The sequence below is a fragment of the Taurulus bubalis genome, assembly GCF_910589615.1.
Source record: "Taurulus bubalis genome assembly, chromosome: 5".
NCBI classification, from domain to species: domain Eukaryota; kingdom Metazoa; phylum Chordata; class Actinopteri; order Perciformes; family Cottidae; genus Taurulus; species Taurulus bubalis.
In genome coordinates, this window is record NC_136593.1 from 23,792,018 (window position 1) to 23,813,786 (window position 21,769).

At 46.1% G+C, this 21,769-nt stretch overlaps 1 protein-coding gene across 1 annotated transcript in view; it reads right to left on the reverse strand.

Moving 5' to 3' along the window:
- plxnb1b (plexin b1b) overlaps positions 1–21,769 on the reverse strand; it is a gene marked incomplete at its 5' end in the record, with an annotated part of 39,902 nt that overhangs the window by 7,307 nt on the left and 10,826 nt on the right. Inside the window, 25 exons of the mRNA XM_079218983.1 lie at positions 107–272; positions 385–531; positions 1,583–1,649; positions 1,729–1,907; positions 2,003–2,220; positions 2,580–2,680; positions 4,082–4,230; positions 4,384–4,563; positions 6,048–6,290; positions 6,384–6,597; positions 6,706–6,882; positions 7,110–7,246; positions 7,374–7,482; positions 8,191–8,342; positions 8,524–8,690; positions 8,823–8,916; positions 10,098–10,220; positions 10,387–10,521; positions 11,176–12,144; positions 13,448–13,556; positions 14,784–14,892; positions 16,649–16,805; positions 18,918–19,050; positions 20,280–20,380; positions 20,698–20,826. Coding sequence (XP_079075109.1) covers positions 107–272; positions 385–531; positions 1,583–1,649; positions 1,729–1,907; positions 2,003–2,220; positions 2,580–2,680; positions 4,082–4,230; positions 4,384–4,563; positions 6,048–6,290; positions 6,384–6,597; positions 6,706–6,882; positions 7,110–7,246; positions 7,374–7,482; positions 8,191–8,342; positions 8,524–8,690; positions 8,823–8,916; positions 10,098–10,220; positions 10,387–10,521; positions 11,176–12,144; positions 13,448–13,556; positions 14,784–14,892; positions 16,649–16,805; positions 18,918–19,050; positions 20,280–20,380; positions 20,698–20,826 — 4,465 coding nt within the window. The remainder of the gene's footprint in view (positions 1–106; positions 273–384; positions 532–1,582; positions 1,650–1,728; positions 1,908–2,002; positions 2,221–2,579; positions 2,681–4,081; positions 4,231–4,383; positions 4,564–6,047; positions 6,291–6,383; positions 6,598–6,705; positions 6,883–7,109; positions 7,247–7,373; positions 7,483–8,190; positions 8,343–8,523; positions 8,691–8,822; positions 8,917–10,097; positions 10,221–10,386; positions 10,522–11,175; positions 12,145–13,447; positions 13,557–14,783; positions 14,893–16,648; positions 16,806–18,917; positions 19,051–20,279; positions 20,381–20,697; positions 20,827–21,769) is intronic.

The window sequence follows — 21,769 nt, forward strand, 5'->3', positions numbered from 1 at the left end:
TCGGCCGGTTGCAATCTGCAACCTCACCACTAGAGGCCACTAAATCCTACACGCTGCTCCCTTTCAGCGCCAGGCCACGTGTGGCGCTGCGTGTACGGACTCTTACCCAGGTCCAACGTGTCTGCGTGGGGTCGGTGGGAGAAGGAAGTGCCCTTGTACACCTGGTCCAGCAGCTTCTCTTTCACCTGTGTGATGGTGTCACAGTCCAGCACTTTGGAGGGCAGCGGCTGGCTCTCGTTCACGCCGCCGCCCTGCACCAAAACATTCAGCGTCTGTGGGAGAAGAGGGGTGAGAGGATGGAAGAGGGAATAAGGAAACTCCCTGAAGGTCGCGCTGGCAGTCTGGGAATCTTTAATTAGATGCAAACGATCGTTTGATCCTCACCAGGGTCTTGTACTCCACGTCCTCTCGCAGCAGGCGGTTGTCATTGAGGGTGTACTTGGCCTTGCCGGTCACAGCGTCCACCGGCCCTTTATCGACTTGGTGCTTTATGGCCCTGAACAGCATGTAGAGAGACTCCCCCGCTGAGTCCTGCGCACACACACACACACACACACACACACACACACACACACACACACACACACACACACACACACACACACACACACACAGAAGTCAATTAGCACTGGCCCAACACTCTACAGGAGACAACAAAGGTCTCAAATGACGGGGACATTCTTTAAATCAGTGACTTTGTGCCGAAGAGGCTGAAAAGTTTATATTCTAAAAAAATTCATGAGGAAGTTAAATTCTTTAACTACTGCTACTCATCACAATTGATTTATAATGCCATTCCCTCTGCATGGGAACATTTCTGGAGAAATCTTCCCTCGGCCCTTCACAGATGTCAGTACTTTAACCTTTGGACTGCACGCTCATCTGCTATTTAAAAGTTGCACTGGGAAATGACTCAAGGGATACATCATTACTTTTTAAATACTATAAATACAGTGGCCTCCTGGTTTCTTCAATAACCATCGTCCAACCTGGTTCATCTTTTTTTTATTTTATTATTAACAATTGCACTAAGCCAAGTGAACTGATGGACTAACATGGACTTAATCTGCATATATATATATATATATATATATGGACAGACGGACAGATGCACACAAACACAACCCAACACATGATCTCCTCACAGAGTTACACCTGGTGGATAAAAAGATGCAACAGAAACTGGGCTTATAGGGAATGATCACTGTATGGAAAGGAGATTTATTGAACTACGGATAGACTATAGATAAGAAGAGTACAATGTCATGTATCTTTAAAGTCATACATTTTTATATATATTTATAAATATGAAACTACAGCAGTAGCTTAGCACGACAACTGGAAACAGTAGAAAACCGCTAGCAGCTAGCCTGGCTCTCTTCCACGGTAGCAATAATGGTCCCATTCTATTTAGTGTGTCAGTCATTTCAGTGAGCCAGCATGTACACAAGGTCCTGACTCATCTAAATGGAACAGGGCCTGAATAAATGTCATCAATTACACCTGTGTCTGGCTCCACCCCTGTTAAGAATGTTACTAAAATAACTTTTCTGACTGAGATTCATTTGTTATTGTGACTGACCCTGACGAAAGCGTAGAGGCAGATGGACATCCAGTTGGTCAGCAGCTTCTCCACCACCGTCTCCGTTCTGCAGAGAAGAAACACACAGTTGTAATCCCTGCCGGGCATCTTTCAAACACCTTTGACCTATGACCTCTCCTTCTTACCGTCGCAGCATCAGTTTGGGGTTCTTGGCCACGTACTGCTCCACCAGGTCGTTGAGGAGGGTCTTGAGGATGTCGGTGAAGTACTCCAGTTTACCGTGCAGCGACACCGTCAGCAGGGAGGCCACGTAGGCCCGGTCTCTGGGGGAGAAAGTCCGCTGGCTCTCCAGAGTGTGAATGAACTGAGAGCAAAAGAGAAGAGCGGCAGTTTATCTCCGTGTTCGGAATAGTCGGCGGCATCTTAAAGTCTCACGAGGCCGTCGGTGGCGGCGACTACCTTGGTGAGGAAGAGTTTACTGTTGAGCAGGTTGGACAGCTGCACCAGGCCCTGCTCCACCGTTTGCCTCCGACACTCCTGGACGTCCAGGTCTCGTCTCAGAGGAGACTCCCGGTGGCCGGGGAAGAAGATGCGCTCGGCGTACCTGCGGTAGTCAAGGAAAGGGATGCCGGAGCCCACCAGGTCGCTGGACACGTCCATCATCTCAGTCATCAAATCTGGAGGAGGAGGAGGTGAAGGATCAGGAGGTGTTGCTACAAGTCCTTTGGCCTCTACTACATGTTATATTCAAAGTGTGTGCTGGGAACTGTGTTGGGAGGTCGGAGCTGGTAAATATTGACACTGGCTGGCTAAAATTAAACTCCTCTGCAGCAGCCGTGTGGGATGAGAGGAACATTTCATCCGGGAGGCGTGATGTAATGGGATAATCACAGTGTGGCCAGTGCAAAAACAAAGCGGATCTGTTGGCCTCGGCAAACTAAAACAAACTTTTCTCGTTCTTCCGTCTCTGGCCCTCCTCTCCAAACCCCCTCTCTCTCTCTTTCCTTTGCTCTCCTTCCTAACGGCTCTCTTTTACCTGTGAACTCTTTCTTGCAGCGGTCTCTCACGCTGGTTTCCAGGTTCTCCAGCTGGATCTGGACCTTCTTGTAGTCTCTCAGAGCCTGCTTACTCTTTCTCCTGACAACAGAGACAGGAGCAGAGGGTCAGGCGGGGAAAGAGAACAGAGGAAACGCAATACCAGTTTCCCACTGGCTTAGTGGGAATCCAGTGAGATTGTGAAAAAGGTTGACTCAAGTCATTTGACCCAACAAACCCCCACCAGCAAGGATCAGGGTTAATCGCAGGGGCCAGACTGGAGACACTGCCTGATTAGGCAACAACACAAAAGTGACTACCCTGCTGTTGCCATAATGCTCTGGGAGATGTAAACAGGAAGTATGTGTCACTAATTCAATGAGTTTGACTTTTTGTTTTGTTTAAGAGGCTCATGATGGACTCATGATTTCTTAGCATTAAGACTAATGTTGCCTACTTTACATTGGTAATTATGTTTTGTTCCGTGCTGTGTGTAAAGCGTTCGGCTGGATATTCATGATTCTATCCAGGCAGCTGGTGAGTGAGTGCTGCTGCTCGGATGATTGGATGTTGTTGTGGAAAGATTTATTTTTCTTCTTTTTATTCAGCCCCGTGGCCACAAATGGAGAGGAAGAACCTTTAACACACACTGATCTGATCTGATCATTCACAGTGTTTCTTGTTTGACTAAAATGTTTTCTTTTTATGCATTAAAGATGTCACCATAGAAAAACCATAAAAAAAACCTCATGCTGTGATTTGGTATCCAAGACTTTTGGAGATTTCGAAAATAATTGCATTTTTTCCTGCAATTGGATGGCGAGGACTTCTGGTGTGGAAACGGCTCAGAAAACCTTTTATTATCAATATTGTTGGGAAAGCCACATATCCTCTGAATGCTCTGGGTCTCTAGGTTGAGATCATTCTAAAGATCATAACGGATCATTTTTACAGTGACGTCAGTAGTCTCATTCCAATGAAATGGCTACTATCTTCACACATGAATATAACTGAGCTCATCGGATCCACAAGAGTCTCTGCTGTCAAGTCAAAATCCATTTAATTCAAAGAACGTTTAAAGACCCCAGTATGCAGAAATGTATAAATATACACCATTTTAGAAAGGATGAAAAGAACAGTTATACTGGATGTAGAAAACTGCATGTGATGACCATAAAGTGGGCGTGTCTGTAGAGGAGAGACTCATGGGAACCATGAAATCCATTTTCATTCTCATATGTTGAGGTGGGAGGTCATGGGAACCCTGTGAATATGGTGATGCCAGTTCTTCCCTCACCAAAACATAGAGCAATACTTAGCCCCCTTCCCGAAAAGCTAGCAGGACGTTGTTGGTACCAGTGGATTCATACGATACCAGTATCTTCTATTGGATCACTAACAGGTTATCTGAGTTATACGTGGATCAGATTATGTGTCGTCCTTCTTTTTCTACACTCAGCTACAAGGGGAACACACACAGAAACAGACGGTCCCCACACTGACCTGTAAATGAGCACGATGATGAGGACGATGAGGGCTACTATGGACGCCCCGACCCCAACTCCAATCTGAGCCTCCAGGGGGAAGGTGGACAGGCTGAGGTTGTCATACTGAACCTTACCCAGGGAGAAGTTCAGGTTGCCCATTTGGACCTGAAACACACACACACACACACACACACACACACACACACACACACACACACACACACACACACACACACACCAGCGTCGTCACACAGTCCTTGACATGGGACATGCTCAAGAAGACGTAAAAGTTTTTCCCAAAGTGAAAAGCAGACTCACTGTGAATTCAGGCAGGTTGTCGGAGCCCTCGCGCCTCTTGCCGCTGGGTCCTGGTGCCGGCTGCTGAGGCGGCGGCTCGCAGTACAGATGGTTCTTGGTCAGGGTCTTAACGGCACACACACCCTCCCCAACCAACACCACCACCTCGTCCTTAGTGATGGCCAGGTCCAGGTTTTCCCCCTGAGAGCAGACGGAGACGGAACTTCTAGTTTATCTTTTACTCTCACTTCCAGTTTTTCAGGATGTACCAAAAAAGATTTGAAAATAGACAATATGGATTCAGTTGTTTACTGATATCTTTCTCTGTGACGACTGCTCTTATGAAAGTTTGGTTCACCATAATAAGCTACTGTTCTGACAGACACCACAGCTGAGACTGGAGCCTGTAGTCACTAGTGGTGCAACGATCATAGAACTCAGGCATCAGTCATGGATTGGCGCAGCACAAAAGAAAAAAAGGAGAAAATATAACTTTTAGATCCCCGATTATGTTTTATTGCCACCGATACGAAATGTCGATCATTGATGATCCATATTAACAGATATTGATCCCTTTGTTGTTTGATTACAGCAGCTGGTCTACAAGGATCCAGACAATTTATTTTGTCACCGTCCCAAAAATCTTTTCATCCGCTCTGAAGTCCGGAAACCATCAACAATCCTAAATGTTATCCTTTTACTTTGTTATCGCAATTTTCAATATTTTAATTATCTTCTTAAAAAAATTAAAGAAATAAAAGATTGTATTTTTATGGATTAAAACAAATCTTGTCATTAGTAGTTTTAATGATGTATCATAAGTTGCTCAGAGCTACTGATACAACTCATAATTCATCTTGAATATCTATTTATGTTGTTGTGAAAACATCTCCTTCGAACTACTGGATTGATTCAAGTTTCTCACAAACACTCGATTTACCAGATTACATGTGAACATATCAAGATAATGTTAACACCCAAGACTCATTTTCTCTGAACAGAGCCTGAACACATCATAATACAACTGTCAATTTAAACACTGATTGGTTGTTTACAATGTAACATTATCAGAGCTCAGAGATAAATAAATAAATGATGTCCTGATATCATATTGCCGGTCAACAATCGCCAGTAAAACTGTATTTCACACTGCGATGGTTAAAGTTAAACTGTGTAATTAATCCTCGATGCACATGCGTGTCGAACCGTGAGCGGGGATCACGGATCCACAGCGGTCCGCTACACCACTAGTAGTCAGTAGACCATGATGACCCAGCACTGAGTTAAAGCACTTGCTTGAGCCTGTGTTAACACTTTTCTATGTTTTTCAGTCAGATAGTCAGATTGTGTCACTCTTGTCATTCGGTCTGATGACAAACACTTTGGTCAAGAGGGAAATATCTGACTAAATGGAATTGGTGCAAACAAACACTCATGGTCACCAGAGGATGAATCTGCGATGAGTTTGTGGCATGTGTAGAAGTAGACAGGACCATGACTGGACACCTCTTACTCTAGAATACCCAGCATCCTAGGAGGGATTTTCATGATAACATGCTGCATCAGCACCAACAATAATACGACTTAGAAACGGCATCTGTTGCAATTTAAAGAAAATCTAAATGCTTCTCTTCATAAAACCACTACTCCCAGAGCTGCCTGCCTATCAGCGTCTCTCCTCTGACCTCCAGCTGGATGAAGCTTCCTGGGTTGTAGCGGTAGGCCTTCAGAGGGTCCTGCTGGTTCAGGGGCCGCAGGACGGGGTTGGGCTCGTAGCTGAAGGTCTGCGAGTTCAGACTGCTGAAGTCGAAGCGCAGGTTGTCCAGCAGGAACTCCGCGGTGACCTTTGACCCCCGGAAGGAGGCGTCTACCATAGGAGAGCGGCAGAGGATAAGGGAGGAGGAGTTCACCTCACAGCCCCCAGTGAACTGGTGAGACAGGGAGGGAGCGGAAAAATACTTTTAGTAGATGAAGAAACTTATTTTCCTTTTAGAAAATACCAACGCAGCGCGCACACGGACCTGTTTGACGGAGCAGAGCGGGTCCCGAGGACATATAGGCTCAGGGACCATCCTCGCTGACCTCCGCAGACTTCTCTCCAGACTCCTCTTCCTCCTCCCCCGCTTCCTTCTTTTATTCTGGCTGACGGACCCAAAGGGAGAGGCGGTCACCACCATCCGGGGCTCCTGCACCACGTCCAGGTCGTGGCCCGACACGTAGATCAGCCGACCACCGCTAAACAGAGAGAGCACGCAAGTAAATTCCACGGCACTTTTGGCACCCAACAACTTTCTAAGTAGAGGAACGAGCGGCGAAGGTTTGCGAGATGGAGGTCGGACTCACTCCAGGAAGCTCTTTGCCGGCGTGGCGTGGGTGATGTTGGGGTTGTGGGTGTAGCGGTAGGCAGTGGTGTGGAGGTGCCGGACGCTGCTGCCGTAGTGCAAGGTGACCCGCTGGTCTCCGGTCTTATTACTGCTGCCCGTCACACACTGAACACTGGAAGTCTGCACCTCTGACACACTGAGGAGAGACACATTACATAATGATGAGATTCTTCAGGGGCCCCCTGGCACATGGAGGTTAAAGGTCACACGGACTGAAGACGTCTTAATGGTGAAGCAGAGAAATAGCAGAAATTGGAGCTTCAGTAAAGCCAACTTTGAATCAACAACAGACAATCATTGAACTAATAAAGGTTGACTCTGTGTGTGTGTGTGTGTGTGTGTGCGTGTGTGTGTGTGTCTTACATTTTACAGTTCACCCCTCCCACAGTGATGGCGAGGTCAGAGGGACGTCCTGTCAGCAGGTTTCGTCCGATTATCGTCAGGGTCGTTCCTCCGGCTTTGGGCCCCCTTTCAGGAGACACCCCCATCACAAATGGGTCCTGAGAGGAAGCAGAGGACAAATGATTATTTAATTTTTGCTTTACCTATTTGCAAATTCAACAACGCAACAGGTCAACAAAACCTTACCTACAGTATTCTACCAGAACTAAATGTATAATAAAGTACCTGGTAGCTGAAAGTTTGGCTGGACTCTCCTCCAAACTCTCCTCCGCTCACTTTTACAGACATTTGGCCCACCTTCTCTCCACCGCTGGCTTTGGTTCTGCACACAATCCTGGAAGACAGACATAGTTGCTCTTAATAACACAGAGTTCAGCATACATCCTGGAAATGTTTAGTTAAGCTGATAAGGGCCCTTTATGACCCTTTAGTGTGAACCCTTATCATTTATTTGTTAAGATAAGACAAGACACTTTAATTATCCAGAGGGAAATTGTCATGAATCAGTTGCAGTGTAAAGCAGAAGGAGTGCAAATAAAACAAAATGTAAATAAGATCATCAATAAATTGCAAAAATCTCTTGTACACATTGTCAGAAGTGTAAATAGTTTAAAGTAAACCGCATGTTAGCATGTTGTAATGAGTGCATAAGCAGTCAACACAAAGTACAGCTGAGGCTGATTGTTGGACAAATTCACATTTTGACCTTATGATCCGGTGTTTAATTGTCACAATTTATTAAATATATAAAATATGATCTAAGTTTCTCTCTGTCAGTTGCCTTTTGAAAACTGGGTCTGTATATGAGTCACTAAACCAAGTTAAATAATGTTATGTGGATCAACAAATTGTTGCAGCTCATCTTTCTAAGCAGTTCCTCACTTTAATCCCTTGAAGTATTTTTGTCTTATCTTCATGTATGTGCTTTACTTTTTAATAGGGTCTTTGAAGACAAAAAGACACCAACAAACCCAGATGCCTTTGAGTATGTTTTGTAGTCTATGCTCAATTCACAGCTCTTTCATGCTCAATCGGTGTGTACCTGGAGGAGACCTCGTAGAGGCTGGGGATGACAGTGCAGGGAATATCGGCTACTGACACCGAGTGGAGGATGTCCTCAGCCTTCTGGCCCAGGTTGGAGCCTGAGATGGTCACCATGGTGCCGCCTTCCAACAGACCAGAGAGTGGCTCAATCTGAGGGAAGTCAGGGGTAAGCATCAATTAACTACACATTTTTGGATGTCTCTCTCCAGTAACACGTGCCAATTTATTTCTTAAAGCGCTCTGTACTTAAATAAGAAGATAAATCATGACAGTGAGTACCTCAAATATTTAATGAAAATAAAGGGTAAAGAGGTCAAAGGTCAGTACTCACGGAGTGGATGACGGGGGCGGGGCATGTCTGTTGTACGGGTTCGCTACACGAGGCTGAATACAAGCAGCTGGCCTGAGCGCCGCCACACCACACACAACCGTACTTGTGGTCAGCTGTGTGGCAGCGGCTGCAGTCAGAGCGGCCCACAGCGCAGTTGTACAGAGTCACTGAGGGCAGAGCAGACAGAGAGGAGCATCAGTTAGTGTGCAAGTGCGTTAACATTAAGTGTCTTCGGAGCGAAGACTCCCAGAGGATAATAGTAGTATGCTGAGTGGATCAAAAAATTAACTTGATCTCACCGTATAGATCAGGAGAGCTGTCCACATGGAAGGTGTCCCTCCTCTTCACGTACACCATGGCATTGTATTCTTCCACTGGAGCAGAATATGTGTACTGGACAAAAGAAGTTTCATTTTAAGTATCTCAACCATTTAAGGCCAATGCCTAACTTCAACCATTAGAGGCCAATGATGGACGTCAACCACTGGAGGCCAATGACTAACCATAACCACTGGAGGCCAATGACTAACCGTAACCACTGGAGGCCAATGCCTAACCGTAACCACTGGAGGCCAATGCCTAACCGTAACCACTGGAGGCCAATGCCTAACCGTAACCACTGGAGGCCAATGACTAACCGTAACCACTGGAGGCCAATGCCTACCCTCAACCATTGGAGTCCAATGCCTAATCTCAACCATTGGAGGCCAATGACTAACCGTAACCACTGGAAGCCAATGCCTAACCGTAACCACTGGAAGCCAATGCCTAACCGTAACCACTGGAGGCCAATGACTAACCGTAACCACTGGAGGCCAATGACTAACCGTAACCACTGGAGTCCAATGCCTAATCTCAACCATTGGAGGCCAATGACTAACCGTAACCACTGGAGGCCAATGCCTACCCTCAACCATTGGAGGCCAATGCCTAATCTCAACCATTGGAGGCCAATGACTAACCGTAACCACTGGAGGCCAATGCCTAACCGTAACCACTGGAGGCCAATGCCTAACTGTAACCACTGGAGGCCAATGCCTAACCGTAACCACTGGAGGCCAATGCCTAACCGTAACCACTGGAGGCCAATGCCTAACCGTAACCACTGGAGGCCAATGACTAACCGTAACCACTGGAGGCCAATGCCTAACCGTAACCACTGGAGGCCAATGCCTAACCGTAACCACTGGAGGCCAATGACTAACCGTAACCACTGGAGGCCAATGCCTAACCGTAACCACTGGAGGCCAATGCCTAACCGTAACCACTGGAGTCCAGTGCCTAACCTCAACCATTGGAGGCCAGTGCCTAACCTCAACCATTGGAGGCCAGTGCCTAACCTCAACCATTGGAGGCCAGTGCCTAACCTCAACCATTGGAGGCCAGTGCCTAACCTCAACCATTGGAGGCCAGTGCCTAACCTCAACCATTGGAGGCCAGTGCCTGACCTCAACCATTGGAGGCCAGTGCCTGACCTCAACCATTGGAGGTCATTGCCTAACCCAACAGTAAATCTTAACCAAGATGTAAATCTTAAGGTTTGCAACTTTGTTTTTGTGTTTACATTTACATACCTGGTGTAGTTGACAGGTGATGTCAAAGTTTGATGGATTCATGTCATCAGTCTCAACGTAGGCGTCCACCACCACCGTCTGCCCCTCGATGACCAGCACACACTCATAGTCCAGCTCCGTATCCTGAACACACAAAGAGAGTTTGGTGAAGGGATCACCAGCCAGGCAGGTGGACTCATCCTTGACATACATGTTACGTGTACATACGTGTTGAAGCTGACAGAGAGAGAGTGAGTGTGTGTGTGTGTGTGTGTGTGTGTGTGTGTGTGTGTGTGTGTGTGTGTTGTACCTGGTAGAGGTGCAGGTTGCGGGCCAGTAAGGTGATCTTCCTCTCCACTCTGACAGGGAGTAGAGATGAACCCTGGACCTTCTCCACACAGGGACAAGCTGAAGAACCCCAGCTGACATAGGAGCCCTCATCGCCCTATAAACACACGCAAAGTATAAACACACAAGACCCCCCTTTCTCACTCATTGGTTCTGTTTAAGGCAGCACAGTGATGCTGCGGATCGAACACTTATTGTTTACATGAACGTGTCATTTTAAAAAGAGCACAGCTGTGTGCCAATGTTTATTTTCTTAGTTACACATTAAGTTAAGTTCTTAAGTTACACATTAAGAAATTCTTCGTCACATTAATGCTTTACGGCACCAGATGGAGCTGTGTGAGGTTAATACATGTCCTTAAGTGATGTCACTAGAGTCAGCATCGGTCGTGGCTGGAGAAGAGTTTAAAAAAGTGTGGGAACGATTGTGTGAATGTAACCGTCATCTCGCTTTGACTCACTCTAAACACACACAACAGAACACCTCCAAAGTGAGTTTAAAAAAATTAATATGGAGCTGGAAATGTGAAAAAAAAACAAAAAAAACAGCTGCACCAGCTGGCACTGGAGCAGCTGTTTTTCTTGGGAGCAAAACAAGGAAAAGAACGCAGGTTGTCAGACGGTAGAGGAGGAGCAGGGAACCAAGGGCAGGAGTACAGAGTCGAGTGAGGAGCCGGGAGGGCTGGGAGGTTGCTGAAGTTTTGAGAAAAAGAAGAAGAAGTGGGAGAAGGAGGAGGGCGGCTGAACTCACCGGGAGGAAGGCGTCAGTTGGATCATACTGGTAGTCCAGCTCTGAGTCAGTATCCAGCAGGTGGGGGTATGAGTGGGGGGCGTGGTCGACCTCGCCGTCACCTGACAACACGGTGGACGCGGAAAATGTGGCGGTGTCGTTTTCTGACTGGACGGCGCTTTCAGCGTGGACGTCCTCTTCTTCTTCTTCTTTTGGCCCGAGGAGCACCACAGGGTCGCTGCCTGGGATTCCTGCCTCGGTCTGGGAGTCTTGTGTGGGCATCAGGGTGGGGGTCTGGGTCAGGTCCATGTAGAGGGGGGGCTCGGAGTAGCCAGGTTCGCCCACGGGGAAGGGTGTGGGCAGGGAGAAGCCAGACGAGGCCTGGGTGGGCGGCTCCGGCAGGCTCAGAGCTCCCTCGGCCTCCTCGGTGTCGCTCGCGGGCGCCTCTGTCACCACGTCCATGTGGGAGGAATCTGGTCCGTGGGGCGGGACGATCAAAGGCACCACAGGGTCCAGATCTCCACCCAGACCATCAGCCACGGTGGCCGTCACCAACTCCGTGGCTACCATGATGACGGTAGGTGTGGCCGCGGCACCTTCTGTGCCAACAAAAAGCCCTCCCGCTTCAGTCTCCTCTTCCTTCCAGGTGGTGACCTTTGGGGACGGAGGTGCAGTGGGTGCTGGTGTGGTGGATGGCGGGATGCTGGCCGGCTGAGGCGGCAGGGTGGTTTCAGGGCTGGTGGTGGTTGCGGGTGCAGTAGTGGGTGTAGGAAGGGTGGTTGGCTCCTGAGTGGTTGCCACAGTGACAGGGGCTGCGGTCGTTGTTGTCGTAGCGATAGTTGTCGTCGTGGCGATAGTTGTTGTTGTTGCGGGGGTTGTTGTGGTGGTTGTTGGCGTGGTGCTGGTTGTCAGAGCAGCCGTTGTGGTGGTGGCTGTGGTGATGACTTTAATGGGTTTGGTTGTGGGAGGAGCCGAGGTGGGGAGTTTAAACTGGGGGAGGGGGAGGGAGAGGGGGGGGGGGACATGAGAGGGTGAGACAGAAATAAAAAAACACTAATGACGAAGGGAAATGAAAAAAAAACATAACTGAACTTAAATGTGACGTTAAACACGTGATCTGGTGTTAACGCTGCTTATGACACATGCACAGCAATGACTTGCTTAAAATAAATGCTTGTATTGGCATATGAAGCACAACGAAACATGGATGGCACTGATGAATGATGCACATGTACATAAACCATTCATTTACTCACCAGGTTCTCATGAATCACAAATACCCAAGCAGTCAGTGCAAACCCACCAACAGATTTTAGGGCTTTTATTTTGAAAAAACATCATGAATGAACCCGTACCCGAAGCTTTTTGTTTGTTCGATACCGTTTTATCTCAGAATTTAAATGAGTTACTGTGTTGTGAGAGAATGTGTATTAAAAGGTATATTTGATGTTTTCCTGAAAGCCGAGCTGTGTGTGGAGGTGATGAGAGTCCAGCCAATGGTTTCACGCCAATCCTCTGACCTACATGGAAAACTTAACTTTCTTGCCCATGTAACCCTTTGGCTCGTGTGCGATCGACTTACAATACAACACTTTACCAAAATTGTCCACTAAGAGTGCAAATGTCTTAAATAATATGGTGCATCAGCTGTGATCCTGTGTATTTAGGCCGTAGATAACATAACTTGTGATCAGAAGTCAGCTGTCCACATGCGTGTCCAAACTTGACACTTCAATGCGACCTGCCTGATCAGACAGTGATCAGATATATTTTGTAGTGAAAGGCTGTGAAACAGCGGATAACCACATCATTTCCTGTGAATTCTTCACAATAAAAGTCCTTATTTTTGCCGTTTACGCTTCAACCCTGCAGTATTAGTAGAATTGTTTTATTGAACAATATCCGCTAAAAAAGCATGTTTAATTTCGCATACATTCTTCAAAAAAAAAGTCCCCTGTTACTTTGTTATCTAAAATATTTTACTTTGAAGCAGCAAAATCTGGGAACGTTTTCCTCATCAGTAACTTAACAGGATTCAGACCTCTTGTCCCTTTGCTCTCCTCTGGAGATGAACTCCCATGTGGGGGGAAGGTGAAGGAGACCTACAGGTGGTCCATTTATCAACCGTAACCCGGCATGTGGTTTGGCTGATCGGGTGCCAATACGAGATAAGATCCGATCTCGAAGCGTACAGACTTCACAGTTATTCGTCTTGACATGATCGGAGGACAAAGGGCGCACAGAAATACTCGCTTCTTCAGTGGGTGCTGTGCAGTCTGTCTGGGTAACTTACGTGCTGGTTGTAGATGATCACCCCCTCCTCACAGGTGGGCTTGTGGGTGCACAAGTGCTGGTGAACGCACCAGTTACAGCCCCATCGGCTCAGAGCGCAACCACGGCAACTGTGCGCAGAAACGACAGGATTTATAGATTACAGACATGAAAATAACTTAAATAATAAGTTACAGAGAGGTGACAAAAAAAACGTATGAAGAGACAGGTGGAGTGAGCTGTGTTAGAAGTATTGGTGGTGTTTTATCTCGAAGTGGGAGAGGACAAATAGAGATACAGATACTGTAGCGTGTACCACACTGTAATCCAATTGTGGCCCCAGTGGTAAAAAAAAAAAAAGAGGTTAGTGATCTAATTTAATTTAATTTCTTATCAGAATTGAGGACGGAGAGAGAGAGGCTGTGTGGAAACACAGAGGAGGTCAGGAAGGACACTGAAGCAGCATTGGATGTTCAGAAGGCGCAGCACTTTGATCAGGACTCATTAACCACATTGACCTCAAGTCATCAAAACAGAGCAGCTGCTTTCTCTAAATGTCTCTTCACTTTCTGTCACAGTACATTGTGAGTCGTCCCCACCAGCAGTGGACCCGGTGTGCTGTGAACTGGGTTGTAAACACAGTACTGATATGAATATGTGGATGGAATTCACAACAGTGCTCAACACAGAGCTATTTCAATTTTATGTTATGGATCAGTATTGAGGGAGAACGCTTCAGACAGCAGCAGCTAAAGGGGCTGCAATGTAATCAGTCTGCAACTCCTCACCGTCAATGTACGGCCGTTGTTGTCACTGACAGACTCAGATTGTTACTCCAAGTGTTTCTGTTCACTATTTTACCTGCTTTCAGCCAATTTAGATTCCCTCACTCCAACAGCTGCCTCAGGGTCTTAATGCAAGTCTCTGTCCACATGGCATCCGCCGCTGTCTGACAGGACCTCATCCCACCTCTGGGCCGCTTCACGTTATGAAACATGTCAAAATGATTGTTCTGTGTTTTCTGTGCACTGATATCATGCTCTTGTTAGCAGCTGTATTCAGAGATTTCCTAATTGTTTCAGGTCCCCAATACGACCTCTGACACGGCTACATTTGTTATGTTGATGACACATTTCTCTAAATAAACCGATCAGGTAGGCTTGTGAAGCCATGTCGGAGTGTGAGAAGAAGTGAGAAGTAATAAAGACAGACGGGGGAACTGATGGAGGGACAAAGATTGAACAGGGTGCACAATTCAAAACGACGGACTCGGAGAGAGACTTGATGCACTTAGGTGTGCAATGAGCAGAGCAGAGCGGGAGGAGACAGGCGGAGCAGATAAATCATGGTTAACTCACGGCACGCTGCCAGACAGCTGCTTCACAGCCGTGCAGTCGTAGAAGGTGAAATCCCTCGCGGTGATGGTGACGGCGCCAAAGCGAAGAGACAGGGGCACTGTGACAAAGTCTGAGGAGCACAAAACACAGAGAGAACGGCAGAGTGAGGAAGGGCTGGAAACCACACCGCGTTTCACCCGAGCACAGCGCCGAGCCGACGGGGCTCTGGAAATATTCTGCCGGGGCCATTTGGGAAAGTCTGGGATGAGTGAGATATCGTTCTCAAAAGAGAAGGTTTGGTCTAGACGGCCAAAACACAGGTCTAATAGAAGCCATGTGCTGCCTCCATCCGGCAGGGCTGTCAAACACCGGCTCCAACCAGGACACGTTTTAAAGCTGCATGGGTGCACTTGATACCACGGGACATCGTTGATATCTTTAACAGTCAGATGATCAGACACTTGCTATGCTTACTTTCAGGATCATACTTCTTTTTGGGGTTTCTATTCAAACATGCTTTCAAGCTGTCATGCTAAAAAAAACACTATTTTTCTCATACTGTATTCCCCCCGCCCCCCATCCTGAAAAGCCCAGTCTGCTGTGATTGGTCGGCTTTTTCCGGTCTTCAGCATCTTTGCTGTCCCCGTCTTCCCAGTCTATGCTCAGAGCTCGCGCCCAATCAGTTGAAATAAGGAAGTCGGTTTGTAAACTATGTTTACTACACAGTTTGGGTAAAATGAAAAAAAAAATACCGGTCGCCTCCAGTCCATGTGACTTTGATCATCTTTACATTATCGGCTTATCGTACAATATTTGGACACGCCCTCAATATTGCCCATTGAGTTTACGTTTACATAAGTACATGTGTTTTATCTTATACATCATGCCAGAAGAAACAACTTGCTTTTTTCTACCATTTTAAGATTTGGGCATTGTGCAGGCATTGCATACTTTTGTTAACGGAGCCCAAGAGTCCATTTTATTCATTGTTTTGGCTGCGTAGTTTTATGTTATCCATGTGTTTTTATTATTACTTTCTTTTTACAATACATCGTCCATCAAAATGAGTTCTTGCTGCCACAGTTAAAAACGGTCCAAAACAGAAGCTTTGTTAAAAAGACAGCAGTCAGAATCTGATCTTCAACTCTAAAGCAACAGCTGCACTTTTTTTGTTATTAAATAAGCACTAGCACTAACCCCCTTTAAGTAAAGGTAAGCCACAGCTAGATCCTTAAATGAGCCTGTGTGTGTGTCCATATCGCTGTAACCCCCCTCTGCTCCCCCGGCTGATTCTTCCTGAGCCTGCAGCCTGAGAACTACAACAAGCTGCACCATTCAGGAATGCAGGCATGGGAGCCTGTGTGTGTGTGTGTGTGTGTGTGTGTGTGTGTGTGTGTGTGTGTGTGTGTGTGTGTGTGTGTGTGTGTGTGTGTGCGTGCGTGTCTTTCGCTCGCACACACACACACACACACATTATGTAAATATTTTGGGGAGTGTGACCTCTGTAGAGGCTTCAGTTTGTATTAACAAGCCCCTTAAATCTTATTTTATCACTACACTGACTCACTACAACAACAGCACACCAAACTATCACCCAAACCAGGAAAACCAAGGCACATATCAAAGCACAGAATCCCTCGATGACATACATTTTTGGGGAGTTGTATGCTTTAAAAAACAGATTACTCCCTGCTGTGTAAGCTGGATAGATTGGGTTAACCTACATTCATGGACGCTGGGATTGAACTGCCTATGTTTATGGTCTGCCTGGGCATGAAAACACACAAAGATTAATCTCATTACTGAATGCAGCCAAATCCTCCTGTCGCAAAGTTGGAAAGTTCAAACCAGTAATTAAACGCCAGCTTCATCGGTTCAGCGCTCACCCTGTCCCGGAGGCACCCTGGGTACTTGGCTGGTGTCGGGAGAATGGCAGGTGACCCCGGTTTCGGTGACAACGGCAGATCTCTCGCTGTCCTGGAAGACGCAGGAGTAGGACTCGCCTTTCTCCAACACTGGTAGGCCGGCCACGGACAGAGACACCTGGCGAAACACAAAAAGCATAAACAGCAATTCAAACTCATATTCGATCAGTTCGGACAGAGCTGCTGTACATGGACACATGTATGTACAATTGGAGGTCAGGTGGATACTCAGACCATCATGTTTTGGGGAATATCGTTTGGATTTGGAATATTCTTGTCTTGCCGTCCGACAGCCCTTTCCGCCGGGGGCTGAAACCTCTGAACCTCCCTATAGTCTTGCCAAAGCCAGACTCCTTTGACAAAAACAGTAATTTGACCTCACAGAACTCTGCAATACTGAGTCCACACCTGTGCTGGTACAGAGGACACAGAAGGTCATGATGACAGCGAGGGATTCAATTGTCTGAATGCAGAAATCGGATCTGCTCACTTGTAAATGTCAGTGTGGAATGATTTGATCTGAAGACTAAAATGGATTCGCTGACTGCAGGAGCATAAATCACACTGATCAAACTTCTTATTTTGGCTCCACCTCCTCATCCATGTAGTGTTTGTGCTCTCCAGCTCCATAGATACCGCCTGTCAATCAGAGCGTATAGAGCGCAATTGAATCCCGCCCACACACGGAGGAGAAAACAATTCATCACTCTCCATTGACTTTGCATTGTGTGAAGGTGCCTCTGTGTCACTTTCACTGCTAGCAAACAGGAGGGAAACGTCTAAAAGTCGCTGTGTCAACAAGTTTAAGAATCTGGAACAAAGTTTTTAGAAGCTGCTGAACTGGAGACTGAGCCTTTAAGAGGACAAAAGTGAGGCATCAGCAAGACTAATGGGAAAACTGTGGTTCCTGACTCTCAGTATGTCTCACGTTACGTGTGCAGCAAACGTATATTGTCCAAATATCGGTTTTAGGATAACGATATTGCTGTAAGTTAAGCTAAAGCATTTTGACAGTATGCTACATGTTTTACAGTGGAATGTGGATACATCATGAAGCTGAGCACTATTATGTTGCCAAGTGCCTTAGCTAAATAGAGTAGCTCGCTGAGGCCCACAAATCAACACAAGAGGGTCCATGTCGTACTGTGGAAGCCACGCCCACTGGAGGGAAAAACAATATGCAACCGAGGGCTGACACGCTATCAAACTGCCTGTAGCTAGCTAAAAACGGGAGATTTCTGCATGTCAAAGGACTATTTTAGCACCCTATGTCTACCAGTCTTTCAATCAGAAGATCGGCGGTTCGATCCCTGGCACCTCCAGTCCATGTCGATGGGCAAGAGTGTTAAAGTGCTTTGAGTGATGATGATGATGATGATGATGAGACAAGGTAGCTCTTAACCGATTCCATTTAGTTCCATTAGTAACTCTAAGAGTATCCTATTTCCCCCCAGATCTTAGTTCTAGATTTCTTTTAATAAATAAAAATGACTTTTTATTGTATTCATGATTTGTGTCCTTAGAATTTCAGGATACATTTTTACAACAATTACCTAAAATTCAAGGTGATGTCATCAAATTGCTTAGACATGCACACACTTGAATGTGTGTGCATTTCCTTCACGTATTACAAATGTGAGTACTGGTATCAGTGCATCTCTAACATTTACAATCCCAGAGAAATATGCATGTGATCCCAACTGGTTTAACTCACACCCAACCAGTGTACTTGGACTTAAAAGACAAAATGTTCTTGAGTCGTCCTCGCCCATGATGCAACAGTGTGTGTTTTTGCCTCTGCTGCTATCCACAGGCACCATCTTCAACACAGATGACAGATACTGTAACTTCTCTCCTGCACCAGGACATGACGGGACAAGGCTCTGATCACTATCTTCTCACACACACACACACACACACACACACACACACACACACACACACACACACACACACACACACACACACACACACACACACACACACACACACACACACACGATCTTCCAGCTGATAAGGGACTCCTTGATGAGGTGATATGTGGACGTATTGTGTTTTGGTATTTGAGGAGACTGTTATTATAGGGGGGCCTTGTGTATTGCTAAATATTCTTGGAAAAGGCCTGTATGTGCTTGAGGTGGACGTTTTATCTGCAGAAACCAGAAAAGATGCTTTTCCTCATCCTCCCTGACATCCTTTGCAGACGTCTAGAGTTCGGTTGCAGACTCACCGTCCGGCTCTCCTCCCTGCTGACGTTGGAGGGGTTGAGGTCCTGGACGGCCAGACACTGCTGCTCCATGTCGAAGCTCCACAGCCACTGACCTGGCTGCTTCCCACGAGAACACTCAGACTGCAACACACACCTGCAAGGGGAAACTCACGATTACATCACCGCCACTGTGTCACAAGTTCAGCTCTCTCAAACTCTAAAAAACAGCCATTTAGACGCGAAGCATGAACATGGCCTTGGGTGTGTTCTGAAAATCCATAAATCATCATGTGATTTTAAAACTGCACACCAGCTCCTTCCTGGACTGTTACCGTGTTTTTTTATCAATAGCAGAGGGGTCTGGTTTCTGCTTCGAAAACTATCTAATGTAAGGAGTGTGAGTCAAGTTGAGAAAAATAAACTTAAACTAGGAAACAGATTCCAAACAAGGAAACTTCACAAACGAGACTGTTTTGAAGGCTAGAAGAACAGAAGGATGTGAGGCTGGTAAGAGGAGCAGAGGAAAACATCCAGGTGAGAGGGAGGGGGAGGCCGGGTGGTGAGGCAGAGCAGTGAGGAGAGAGGAGGAGACGCAGATGGGATGGAGAGGAAGATTTCTTTCATCCGACTCAAACGCAACCCCACCGGACCCCCACTCGCTTCTTTTTCTTTTTTTTTAAACATGACTTGGCAAAAACACTTTGAAAACTAACAAGAGTGCCAGCAGCTGAAACAACACTACATGTCCACTCAACTTTTTATTACAGCAAAATTCAAAATATTCAAAAAAGGAATAGTTCAGAGTACTGTGAGCGGCTGATCTCTAATGTATTTTACATTGAACAATTCAGTCAATACTGCTGATAAATCTTTGACTTTGAGTGTCAAACTTTTGATAATAATATAAGTATTCTTCTTAGAAATAAAAAAACATTAAGCAATAAGAGTTCAGTTCGGTTTTTTTATTACACCCAAGTGATTCTGCAGCTCCAGCTTCACATGACCAGTAGCTTATAGCGGCTAATGCTAGCTAGTTCTAGCAAACTTCAGACAGACGTTAGAGCCAAAGTGACAGAACACTGTTCTGCGGTTACGCTACATCTTAGGAATTAGCATTATCTGTAATTAGTATTTGTAATCATAGTTACATTGACTGGCTTCGATCAGCAAACATTTTAGTTTAGCAATGTTTTCCATTATTCAGTGACTTTTTCTGAGACTGTTTTCCAAAGTCAGAAAAACACTTTTTCCATGTTTCAACTGAGGGAGGGGCGAGCGCTGGAAAAAGGAAACGTTGCAGACAAATGCCTTCAAAATGTTCTTCTAATTAAATGAAATTTCAGCCACACTTTCTAGGATGCTAGGATTCTTGGTTGACCTCACCTTCCCTGCAGGACACACCAGCCGCAGTAGGGGTCGTGGGCCAGCAGGCAGGAGTGGCAGTCTGGGTGCTGCTGGCATTCAGCCACCGGCCTCTTCTGCAGCTGGAACCGGGACAACACAATCATGATCAGTCGTGCAAATACCGTGCGCACTAAGCTCCCAGAAATCTGATTAAAAAGAATAGGTGGCCCACTTTTTCCAATGGAACAATGCATAATGAAAATATGGTCATTAGAATAATCCTAACGACAGGCTGCTATTTGGGGCAGAAACCAGGGTGCCTGAATTATTTCTCTTTAGCTGAACAACTACATGACAGGATGGATGCGTCGAGAACACAAAGCATGAAATGAGGCTATAAGAGTGCACATTGTGTGCGTGTGTGTGTGTGTGTGTGTGTGTGTGTGTGTGTGTGTACCATATTCTGAGTCATGATAAAGAGATGTTCCTCTTTCTGGTCCAGGATGAGGTCCGAACTGATGGCTGCGTTCTGCTGAATGGATATGACGGAGTACTCCTCCACTTCGCCCTTTGGCCCCAGGAACACCTGAGAAAATGTACACACACATGAATGTTGGGGTTATGAAATGATTTAATAGACAAATATGCTCTTAGTTGCAATGCAAAATGTGAATCTCTTTTTGTTTTGCACTCATTTTAAATTAGAAACTTAAAATAGATGGCTACATTCTTTTTTTCTTCTTGCAATTTTGACAAGAATTGCTTTTGACCATGTTGGACCATTGTCCGTGTTCAAGCCACCACTCACAAGAAGTCCTATTATTATGGATGGTTATAATAGAATCACATTAGCTACTGAGCATGCATGCCAAAGATCCATTTCCATGACGGTTTATGAAGACCTTGTGAAATGGTGTCAAGTTTTGAAAAGTGGATGTCGAAAGTTTAAGAACAATGGGAAGAAGAAGCTCAAGGAACTCAAAAAGTACTCAGATTTAGAATTGCACTCATTTAACATGTTCAGACTCGCTGTGGACAAATTGATGCAGGAACATTTTAATTTAGTGTTAAAAGAAATGCAACCAGATTAGAAAGTCTGCATCATAGTATAATAAGATAGATCCAGATAGTCGCAGCCAAGAAACAACCGGAAACATCAGGAGGCCTTGGTGAGCCGTCTGAGATTGTGCCGGCTTTTAAAAGTCCGGAGCTGCTGTAATGTGGGTTAATACGGGAGAGCAGCCCGGCCAACCGTTCCACATCAGGCCTTTGATGTTATTTACAGGAGCCTGAACATCAGCTTCATTCCATCTAATGTCATTAGTGAGATACTCCACTGTGAAGGGAACTCTACTGGAAGAGAGACGGCAATCGTCCTAATGGGAGGATCCATTGTGTGGATTCCCTCATCTGCCCTGGATATCAGTGTGTGTTGTGTGTGTGTGGACAATGGAGGCTGTGATAAATGTGATACGGGCCAGGACGATGCCAGGCTAATCCAAGTCCTCCAGGTATGTGGAGGACTTGAG